Genomic DNA, 11674 nt, shown 5'->3' on the forward strand with positions numbered 1-11674 from the left:
CTACAACTATGTTAAGTATAGCTATATGCGTTAGACACCGTAGCCATAGAAATCAATTTACAATCTAATGCAGTGGATACAGCATGTATACATGTAATATAAGGTTGCTACAAATACTATCTGAGGTAGAGCTGTTTGAAAGAATACCAACAAACACTTTAATGTTTAATTCAACTGACATGATTGACAACTGATCAGCTGAGTAAAAAAGATGGATGACAAAGATTGTGAGACTTAATTGGCTGGTGGTATGGTGATATGATTGACAATAACTGCTAAGTCAGAGAGGGATATATTGAGGAGGAGAGAAAAAGCAACAAATCTGGTTTTGATGTGTTCATTTTGTTATAATTATTGATTATTTACTGAATGTGAACATTTATCTTTGTTTTTGAGTCACATAAATATTCCTTTGTAAAGACAAAATTAAACATTAAAGTATTAGTATTTCTTTCAAACTGGAGGAATTTCTCCCACTAATGTATTTCATCAAAATTTATAATAAGCTTGGTTCCAGAGGAAGAAATGAAGGATAACCAAAAATAAAGACATTAATAATAGTGCAATGCACAATGATAAATCTCAATAGGCAGTGATGACAGATATGTTTTCCCAAACACAAGGACGCTGTAAGGGTCAAACAGAGATGATAGCCCCTCTCCAGCATCTCATTTTGACCCTCTTCCTTCAACTATGCCTCTACTCTCCTCAGATACAAGGGAGGTGGATTTTTCTCTCCTCTGAGATAACTTGATGGAACCACAGGAACAATGAAGTGGGCTCCTGGCTCTTTTCTCTCTGTGGCAGATGGGGTGCCATGCCCATCTTCAGACAAAGGGAAGATTGAGCTCAAAAGCTCCCTAAAAACTCCCATCTTCAGACAAAGAGAAGATTGAGCTTGAAAGCTCCCTAAAAACTGAGAGCCTATGAACATGGTCAACACAGAGGGACAGGAGTGTATTTCCAGGGTCATTCGTTCCTGGGAATAGTGTACTGGGACATGGGGAAGTCAGTCTCCTCCTGTCACAGCCACGGGTTAAAAATAATAATGTTAACTGATCCCTAGACTGAGAAAGTTCTTTCAGTAATTTGGGTGATGGCAGCAGGCCCCATCTTAAGGATAGACTGGGTTTGCCCAGTTCGAGGTCAGATCTGTTTGCTCTCAGCCATGTACTGGAAGAAGTTGCACCATACAGCCTCCAGGACTGCCCTCCTCCTCACAGCAATGGATAATGCTTCACTAGCCTTTGCAGGTAATTTTGGATCAGAGAAAAAAACTTGAGCTGGGCCAAAAAGGAGGAGCTTCAACCTCTGTGCAAAATCTGGGAACCTGACAGTATAGATTGGGGGCCAGGATGAGGAAAAAGGAACGGGAAAGACCTCCCCACCCTTCTGGTAAGGAGGTCTCGTGATCAGCTCCAGCCACTTGCAGTCCTGGCTGTCCCAGGAGCTTACATAAAGGGACAATTGGAGCCTGAGAGGTGACAGTGCTGACGCTACAAGGCTCGGAGCTCCGAGCACCCAGACATCATGAGTTGGTCCTTGCACCCCCGGAATTTAATTCTCTACTTCTATGCTCTTTTATTTCTCTCTTCAACATGTGTGGCAGTAAGTGTGCTCTTCACAAAACATTGTTTTAAATGGAGAGCTGGAAAATAAAGCAGACAATAAACTAGTGAAATTTCTGTATTTTTTTCTCTTTTAGTATACTGCTACCAGAGACAACTGCTGCATCTTAGATGAAAGATTCGTAAGTAGTTTTTATGTTTCTCCCTTTGTGTGTAAACTGGAGAGGGGCAGAGGAATAGAAATAATCCCCTCATAAATATCATCTGGCAGTTGCAACTTTTTAAAAACATAGTCTAGGTTTTACCTATTTTTCTTAATAGATTTTAAGTGTAGCATCTGTCAACATTTTTAATCACTGTTGTATTTTCAGGGTAGTTATTGTCCAACTACCTGTGGCATTGCAGATTTCCTGTCTACTTATCAAACCGAAGTAGACAAGGATCTACTGTCTTTGGAAGACATCTTACATCAAGTTGAAAACAAAACATCAGAAGTCAAAGAGCTGATAAAAGCAATCCAACTCAGTTATAATCCTGATGAATCATCAAAACCAAGTGAGAAAATAAAGACTACTCACCAAAAAATAAGAATAATAATCTGCGAAGTTCTTTTGCTGTTGTTTTAGTTGTTCTATTTGCTTAAGGATTTTTATGTCTCTGATCCTATATTACAGATACGATAGACACTGCTACTCTGAAGTCCAGGAAAATGTTAGAAGAAATTATGAAATATGAAGCATTGATTTTAACACATGACGCAAGTATTCGGTAAGGATTTTTGTTTCAATTTACTCTGCGAGACTGATTTAATTTTTATTTAATATTTCATACTTGAGTGAAAGTAATTTTTAATGTGTTTTACCCATTTATAATATCCCAGTGGCATTATGCCTGATTATGTTGAACATAGTGGAGATAGAAGTTTTTAGTGCAATATAAATTATACTGGGTTATAATTGCTAATTAATAATCACTTTGGAGAAAGAAGTTCTAGATGTCTTCAAATGCTAGTTTGACCATATGTATCGAAAAATTTTTCCCCATCCCCCATTTATCTTACAACATAAAATCAACCTCATAGGAATTTGGGTGTTGAAAACAAATCCTTTTTATAAAAATGTTGACAAATTGATGGTTTAAAAAAATCAGCAAGCAGAGGCATAGTAAGGATTTGGGCTCCTAAAGTCAATTATATTGAAGGTGGAGCAGGAAGAAACATGTCTTAAGAGACTAAGTGTAGCAAACATTGCAAAGCTCATGTTGATCATTGCAGAATGAACCTGCACAGTCTCTTCCCTTCGTTTGGAAGTGAATGTCTCTGTTAACAGCTTCTCAGGGACTCATAAACTTTCTGAACACAAGGTTTCAGATACAGTTTTAATATTTTTCCTCAATTTTTTTTTCTAAATTTTTCTCAAAGTAGCTTGAGAAATTGGGATAAATAGTAGCTAGGGAGAATGGCCCAGGGAAGATTCCTCCTCTTTTTGCTATCAGAGGGCCCTTGTTATTATTGTTATTATTATTACTTGCATTGTTATTGTCCATCATTGAAGTTGAAGGAGGTTATTGTACAGAAATTGCCTAAGACAAAGTAGAGGGAAAACGTGGACAAATAATTTGTCTACCCTTCTTTACTTCAAAGAAAGAACAGTTTATGCATTGTAGACAGTTTTTTATCATTTTTGAATATTTACAAGCCACCCTGTAAGTAACTACAAAAGAAGGATTTTTACTTCCCCCAGTCCATTTTCAAAGCTATGTAACCAGAAACACTAAAGAAGAAAGGGGAAGTATCTGTTGTTTTATTTTACATACAATAACGTTCCAGATCCTTTCCCTGTGTAAGTTATATTTTAGACTGAAGCTTGTAAGTATAACCTCAATAGATCCACATGCGAAAGGTATACTACTTCAGCACATGTGAATTACTGAACTGAGCCTTTCCTGCTTCTAAAGCAAAAAGGGGTGTTCCTATTAACCAGTCTCATCACAGTTGCTATCTGCTGCCCTTTATGCATAAAGTAAAAAGCAAAGTATCAATTACATTTGTTTATTGACAAGGACTTTGTTATTTGTGTTTGGAGTTGAAACAATATGCCCCATTCTAAGTGAAAAGATTCAGGTTCACATTGCATTCCTGTTTTGATTGATTTTTGTTTTGTTTTGTTTTTTCAAAAAGTTTATAATTTTAATTCATCTTAATTTAGTGATATAATTTTACATTTTCCCCAAGAATGGAATAATTTATCAGAAAGTAATTCTTGAGAAAATATTTAGTTAGCAGTTTCCAAAGAAAATACAAAATTACTCTTCTGGAAGGAATACTTATTTTTGTCTTCTTATTTTTGTTATCTTATGTTTTTGTTTGTAGATTTTTGCAGGAAATATATAATACAAATAGTCAAAAGATTGCTAACCTGCAACAGAAGGTGGCCCAGCTTGAAGCACAGTGCCAAGAACCTTGCAAAGACACGGTGCAAATCCATGATATCACTGGGAAAGGTAACTGATGAAGGTTATATTGGGATTAGGTTCATCAAAGTAAATAACGTAAAGGAGAGAGTATGTACTAGAATGTATAGGAATAGTTTAGAAAGTGGCTACCCATTAAGTTTAAGAATTTCAGTTGTCTAGACCTTTCTTGAATAGCTAAAAAAGAGTTTAAAAGGAATGGTGATGTGAAAAGTAAGAAAATTATTCTTGGAAAAGGAATAGTTTACTATATGTTAAAGACTATTTTTCAAGGCTGGCACAATCTTACTTACATTTCAAACCACAGTAAAAGTCAATTCTCCTTCTCCAGATTGTCAAGACATTGCTAATAAGGGAGCTAAACAGAGCGGGCTTTACTTTATCAAACCTCTGAAAGCTAACCAGCAATTCTTAGTCTACTGCGAAATTGATGGGTCTGGAAATGGATGGACTGTGTTACAGAAGGTAATTTTTTCCTCACCATGTGTATTTAATAAGTGCCGACATTGTTTCTGCCATATGGCAGATACTTTTCTAAGCACCTTGTGAACACTAGCTCATTTAATCCTTGCAATAGCCCTAAGAGGAAGGTACTTCCATTACTCCTATTTACAGAAAAGGAAACTGAGGCACACAAAGTTAAATAACTTGCCCAAGACCACTTAACTAATAAGCAACAGAATCAGCATTTGAACCTAGGTGGTATAGTTTCAGAGTTTGTGGCTTGACTATATTGTGCTGGCACTGACTTTGTAGATTCATGATGGCACATAATCAGTACCACAGTGACAGAGAAAAAGAAGGAAACTCTTTTGTCAGGTAGGTCAAGACCTGAGGTTGCCCATTACAAGACAATGAAGCCTAACACCCTCACCCTCACCCCGCCACCACCACCACCCTTTCACACACCAGAGGACACAGTTGGGCTGCCTCAAGACAGGGAACCTTTGTTGCATCTGCCACTTGCTGATACCCACTAGGAATCTTGACTCCTTTACCCTCTGTTTACCTCCCGCCACTGTTACAACTGTTCCTACAGGGGGTGCTCAGAGGGAGTGAATGGTGGAAGCATTAGTTGCCAGACACCAATTGAGCAATAGGTTCCATCATAAGTGTAAGAATCAGTAATATCCAGAGTTCTGAAGTCGTCTAGCTATCTTTTCAATACTACCACTAATTTAGAATTTATGATGTGCCAGGAACTCTCTTAAGTATTTCTCATATATTCTCTCTCATTATCCTTGCAGCAACCCTAAAAAGTAAGCATCAATTTTCCCATTGGATAGATAAGGAAACCTAGGTAGCTTGGCCAAGATCACTTAGCTGTGAGTTGATAGAACCAATGCTCCATATTTCTGAGAAAATGTTGGTAGCATTCTCTTTACATGCATTGATAATCTATTTTCTCCTTTTGCCCATGCAAATGTGTAATTAGAGACTTGATGGCAGTGTGGATTTCAAGAAAAACTGGATTCAATATAAGGAAGGATTTGGACATCTGTCTCCTACTGGCACAACAGAATTTTGGCTGGGAAATGAGAAGATTCATTTGATAAGCACACAGTCTGCCATCCCATATGCGTTAAGAGTGGAACTGGAAGACTGGAATGGCAGAACCAGGTACTGTTTGAAATGACTTCTAACTTTTTATTGTAAAGATTGTCTGGAATGTGCACTTTCCAACTGTCAATAGACAATGGCAAATGCAGCCTGACAGATGCAAACAGCACATCCAGCCACCATTTTCTCCAGAAGTCAGTTTGGCTCCTGGGCAATCCAAAAAGGTAAATTCTATTCAGGATGAATCTGAGTGTTTTGGTACAATCTAATTACCCTGGCACCATTCAGAATAATAGCTAATTACTGAACTTTTAATCTGAATGTTTAACTTTTAAATTGAGCATACTGAACTTTTAACTTTTAAACTGAGCATAAAATTATAATTTTATCTAGTCTAAATTACTATTTCATGAAGCAGGTATTATTATTAATCCCATTTTACAGATTAACTTGCTCAAAGTCACATTGCTGATAAGTGGTAGAGGTAGAATTCGAACTCAAGTAGTTTAACTTTAGAGCCTGTCCTCTTAACAACTATCCTGGTTGAAAAGCAAATACAGCCTCTTCAGACTTCCCAGTGCCTTAATGGCCATTTATTCTGTCAAATCATGAGCTACCCTAAAATTAAACCAGCCAGCTCTTTTGGTGATCTAGAGGCTTCTTTTTGCTTGAGATATTTGAAGGTTTTAAGCATTGTTACCTAATTAAAATGCAGAAAAACATCCAACTCTCTTGTTATGTTTAAGGAATAGTGAAATATATTGTCTCCAAACATATGGATTTTTTTTTATTGTTTGGTTGGTTTTTAATCCAGAAAGAGCTATAGTCAGTAGACCTTCTTCTAGGAAAGGACCTTCCATTTCCCAGTTACCAGAGATTAGAAAAGAGGCTAAATATTTTCCAGAAATTTCTGTTCCTTCATTAAGGCCCATTTTTTACTCCACTCTATAGAATTATGGCCCACTTGCACAATTTTTTCCAGGAAAGAATATCTCTGACTCCTCAGCTCACATGCTTTGGACCACACAGGGAAGACTTTGATTGTGTAATGCCCTCAGAAGCTCTCCTTCTTGCCACTACCACACTGATTTGAGAAAGAAAATCCCTTTAGCAGCACCTAACCCTTCAGGTGGTGAGAGTGGCTAATGGAACTGTACCTCCTTCAAGTTTAGTGCAATAATTAAGGGTCACTCACCGTCAGATAATTTATGTGATCTATGATAATGTGTGTGCAATGCACAACATTTCAACAAAAGTAGGAAATATGAAATTAGAGTAATCCACGCATCTGGATTTGATCTTAGAATGAAACAAGCAAAAAAGCATTCAAGTGAGTGTAATTATTAGTTTTCACTGAGATGCTTCAAAGGCTTTTTGGCCCATCCCGGGTAGTATTAATGAGCTATGGACTGGTTCACATATCCATTGCCTCTTGCCAGACTTGCAAAAAACTTTACTCGATGAGCACATTTCAGCCTTAAGAAACAAAGTCAAAAATTCCAAGGAACTGTCCTACAAAAGAGGGAAATTCTGAAATCCCTGAGGAGGGTCAGCATGTGATGGTTGGATTTCCTTCTTCTCAGTACTGCAGACTATGCCACGTTCAAGGTGGGATCTGAAGCTGACAAGTACCGCCTAACGTATGCCTACTTCGCTGGTGGAGATGCTGGAGATGCCTTTGATGGCTATGATTTTGGTGATGATCCTAGCGACAAGTTTTTCACATCCCACAATGGCATGCAGTTCAGTACCTGGGACAATGACAATGATAAGTTTGAAGGCAACTGTGCTGAACAGGATGGATCTGGTTGGTGGATGAACAAGTGTCATGCTGGCCACCTCAATGGAGTTTATTACCAAGGTATGTTTTCCTTTCTTAGATTCCAAATTAATGTATAATATATAGTACTTTCATAAAAAATAATAAATAGATATAAAGAAATGAAGAATAATTTATAAAGATAGTAGGGATTTTATCATGCCTCTTTATTTCAGCTAAGTTCTTTGAAACTGGAAGTGGATAATACCAAGTTCATGTGTAAAATTAGCCCTCCTAAAGAAATACACCTGCTGCAAAATATCCAGTAGCTTGGCATTATACCTGAAACTATCACCATCATTGCTGGCACTGTGGGTTGTGTTATCTCCTTTAGACATACCACATATATGATCTGGATAGATTAACATTACTATATGGATGCTTGTTCACACATTAACCTGTCTTCCCATGAGCTTTGTGTCAGATACACACAGTGAGCAGGTGTTTGGAGGAACGGAATAAAGAGCAGGCAAATACTGGTAAGGGCAGAGGTTTGTGAAAGCTTGAGAGAAGAGACCAGTCTGAAGATAGTAGAAACTTATTTTAGGATGGGGGTTGGATGAGGAGGCTATGGTTTACTATAAGCCTGGAATTGTTTGGAACACTGGTTTCACTCATCTACCCAGCAGTTATGTGTGGGGAAGCCTTACTGATGCTAAAGGATCCATATTACAATAATGGCATTATTTGGAAATTCCGGTGGTATTCCATGAATGAAACCACTAGGAAGATAATCACATTCAACAGACTCTCTGTTAGAGAAGGACAGCAACACCACCTGGGGAAAGCCAAACAACCCAGACCAGACCTGTTCAGCATCAGTAGGGCTTCCTCACACATATCTGCTGGGTAGATGAGTGAAACCAGTCTTCCAAACCATTCCAGGCTTGTAGCAAACCATAGTCTCCTCATCTACCGAGATGAGCAACCTTATCTCCTGATGTCCTAGCCGATCACCAACTAGGAAACTTTGCAAAATTTATTTAAAGTAACAGTTTGTTTTTCACAACATTTTTAAATTGGAGAAACATAACTTATCTCTGCACTCACAAACCATGTAATGAGAAGAAACTCTAAGGGAAAATGCTTGATCTGTGTGACCTGGGGAGGCATGCCAGAGCTGTGGTTCATGCCAGTGCTGTGCTCTGACAAGCCCTTTACAAAATTACACGAGATCTGCTTCCGTAGGACAAGGAGAAGGCAAATCAATGGAGGTTGCACTTTATAATGGAGACATAAAATAACATGCCAGAACCATTTCCTAAAGCTCCTCAATTAACCAATAAAATTGTGCTTTCAAATAACCCGAGGTGACCTCATCGGGAATTTGGTGGCTCCTTCTCTTCTAACCTGCCTGAGTAAAGATGGTTCGCAGTAGCTGAGTCCAGGATGGATAAGCTTAGAGAAAGAGGCCAATTAGGGAACTTTGAGTTTCTAGTCCTACTAGTAGTGAATAAATTTAAAGTGTGGATGTGACCATGAGTCACAACACAGATGTTGTTTAATAATATGTTTATTTTAATTATAAATTGAGATTTTAGGAATCTTTGGGGACATTTTTAGTTAGCAGATAACACTATAAATTTTATGTAACTGGCAATGCACTTCATAATAGACAGTCCTTCACAGACTTGCAGAGGTAAAAGGATTCCAGAATAATGATATATACATCTACCACTTGTTTTAGGTGGCACTTACTCAAAAGCATCTACTCCTAATGGTTATGATAATGGAATTATTTGGGCCACTTGGAAATCCCGGTGGTATTCCATGAAGAAAACCACTATGAAGATAATCCCATTCAACAGACTCACCATTGGAGAAGGACAGCAACACCACCTGGGGGGAGCCAAACAGGTCAGACAAGACCACCCTGTGGAAACAGAATATGACTCATTTTACCCTGAGGATGATTCGTAGAAAATTAACTGCTAATTTCTATTGACCCACAAAGTTTCAGAAATTCTCTGAAAGTTTCTTCCTATTTTCTATTACTATATTTATTGATTTCAAGTCTTCTATTAAAGATATTTAGCCTCCAATGGAAATTAAAACTCATTTAGGACTGTATTTCCAAATTATTGACATCAGAGTTATTTAAAAATTGTTTATTTGAGGAGACAACATTTCAACTTTGTTCCTAAATGTATAATAATAAAATGATTGACTTTATTTGCATTGTTATGACCACTTGTCATTTATTTTGTTTTGGTAAATTATTTTTATTATATCAAATATTTTAGTATGTACTTAATAAAATAGGAGAAAATTTTAGAGTTTCAAATTCCTAGGCATTTTCATTGTTTATTACCCCTAAATCATTCCTATTTAATTCTTCTTTTTAAATGGAGAAAATTATATCTATTAATATGGTTTTTGTTTTGTTATATATTCACAGGCTGGAGACGTTTAAAAGACCATTTCAAAAGAGATTTACTTTTTTAAAGGACTTTATCTGAACAGAGAGATATAATATTTTTCCTATTGGACAATGGACTTACAAAGTTTCACTTCATTTTAAGAGCAAAAGACCCCATGTTGAAAACTCCATAACAGTTTTATGCTGATGATAATTTATCTACGTGCATTTCAATAAACCTTTTGTTTCCTAAGACTAGATACATGATACCTTTATTGACCGTTAAAAACCACCACTTTTCCCCAATTTACTAATTACAATTGGGCAATCATCAGTAGTAATTGAGTCCTCATTTTATGCTAAATGTTATACCTAACTCTTTGGGAGATACAAAGGAAATAGCAATTATGGCTTTTGCCCTCTAGGAGATACAGGACAAATACAGGAGAATACAGCAACCCAAAGTTACAATATTCTATATAAGAACGTAATCACTAAGCAGGAGTCACAGCCACACAACTAAGATGCCCGGTATCCAAAGTGCAGCTGGAGACAGGAAAGCTGCTTGGGGATTCTCCCAGCAGAACCTTTTAGCTCCAAACACCTGTGGTGGGACCTGGTGACTCTGAGAGAACTGCAGCTCAGAGCAGAGAGCTGTAGGGAACCATTTGCCCTATCCCTCACTAGTCATGAGGTGAGCTGAATGGAACCATCTCTTCCTTGTGATTCAGGGATATTGACTTTTCAGCAGCCTGAGTTCAGGTTCGTTCGCCAACTGTCTAAGGAATAGCTAAATCTACATAACTTAGCATAAGGCTGATTGTGGAAAGTAATGGCTAATTTTATGAGAGGTGGGTCTGGTTGTCCTGAAGTCCTGAGCTTTGGCTTTGCACTCTCTTTCTTTCCATACTTCTTTCTTTCTTCTTTCCCTTTTTTTTTTTTTTTTAAAGAGATAAGGTCTGTCACCCAGTCTGGAATGCAGTGGCACAATAATAGCTCACTGCAGCCAGCCTTGAACTCCTGGGCTCAAGTGATCCTCCTTTCTCATCCTCCTGAGTAGCTGTAACTACAGGAGTGCACCATCACACCTGGCTAATTTTTTTTTAATTTTTATTTTTTTAGAGTAGAGAAAGAGTCTCACTATGTTGCCCAGGCTGGTCTCAAATGCCTGGCCTCAAGTGATCCTCCTACCTTGGCCTCCCAAAGTGCTGGGATTACAGACATGAGCCCACCATACCAGGCCCACAATTTCCTTCTTAATCTTTTCACTTTCTTGTTATCAGGAGTGCTGAATTTAAGACATCCTATTGAGGAGATAAAAACAGTCAATCAGCTTCTAGATATACAATTGAAGACATGGGAGGCTTTGGAAAATAGAAACATTGATTCATTGTTTGCAGCCTTCATATATACATGTATGCATGAAGCATTTATTAAATTAACTTTTATTGAGTGTTTTCCTTGTGGTAGCCACAAGGAAATGTTGGATTTGGGGATATAGTGCATGGTATGCTCAGTATTCTCCACTCTCCCAAACCTGTTCTATTCCATCCATCCTCAAATGCAAAAAAACAAACAAAAAACAAAAAACAAAAAAACAGTGACTCATCCTCCAATCTTCCTCCCCATATCCAGTTTCTACCTCCCTATATCCAATTACTCATCAAGTCTGCTGAATTCACCTCCTAAATATTTATCATATTCACTTTTTTCCTCTATACTAATTATCACCATTGTAGTTGAGATACACATCTCTTGCGTGGATAAGGGCAATCACCTACTTCCTGTTCCCTTTCTTACATCAGCCTCACCTGCTACCGTACTCGTCATCCTCCAAACCACTTCTAAACACAGAATGCATACAGTTTACCCTTTGTGAATCTATAAAATTCTTTG

The 11674-nt window shown here is 37.6% G+C and overlaps 1 protein-coding gene across 2 annotated transcripts; it reads left to right on the plus strand.

The window, feature by feature from the left end:
* Window positions 1–1336: 1336 nt before the first annotated feature.
* Window positions 1337–10038, plus strand: FGG (fibrinogen gamma chain). 2 transcript variants are annotated; one of them, XM_003899288.3, is made up of 10 exons: window positions 1337–1608; window positions 1706–1750; window positions 1940–2123; window positions 2243–2336; window positions 3940–4070; window positions 4372–4505; window positions 5476–5660; window positions 7184–7461; window positions 9107–9276; window positions 9818–10038. In XM_003899288.3, exons 1-10 carry the CDS (start codon window positions 1531–1533, stop codon window positions 9830–9832), a joined length of 1314 nt encoding a protein of 437 aa, XP_003899337.2. In that variant the 5' UTR covers window positions 1337–1530; the 3' UTR covers window positions 9833–10038. The 2 variants fall into 2 exon arrangements, with proteins under 2 accessions (XP_003899337.2, XP_021794577.1); XM_021938885.1 differs by lacking the exon at window positions 9818–10038 and having other exon boundaries at window positions 9107–9591.
* Window positions 10039–11674: the final 1636 nt, after the last annotated feature.

This window comes from Papio anubis, chromosome 3, assembly GCF_008728515.1.
Source record: "Papio anubis isolate 15944 chromosome 3, Panubis1.0, whole genome shotgun sequence".
NCBI classification, from domain to species: domain Eukaryota; kingdom Metazoa; phylum Chordata; class Mammalia; order Primates; family Cercopithecidae; genus Papio; species Papio anubis.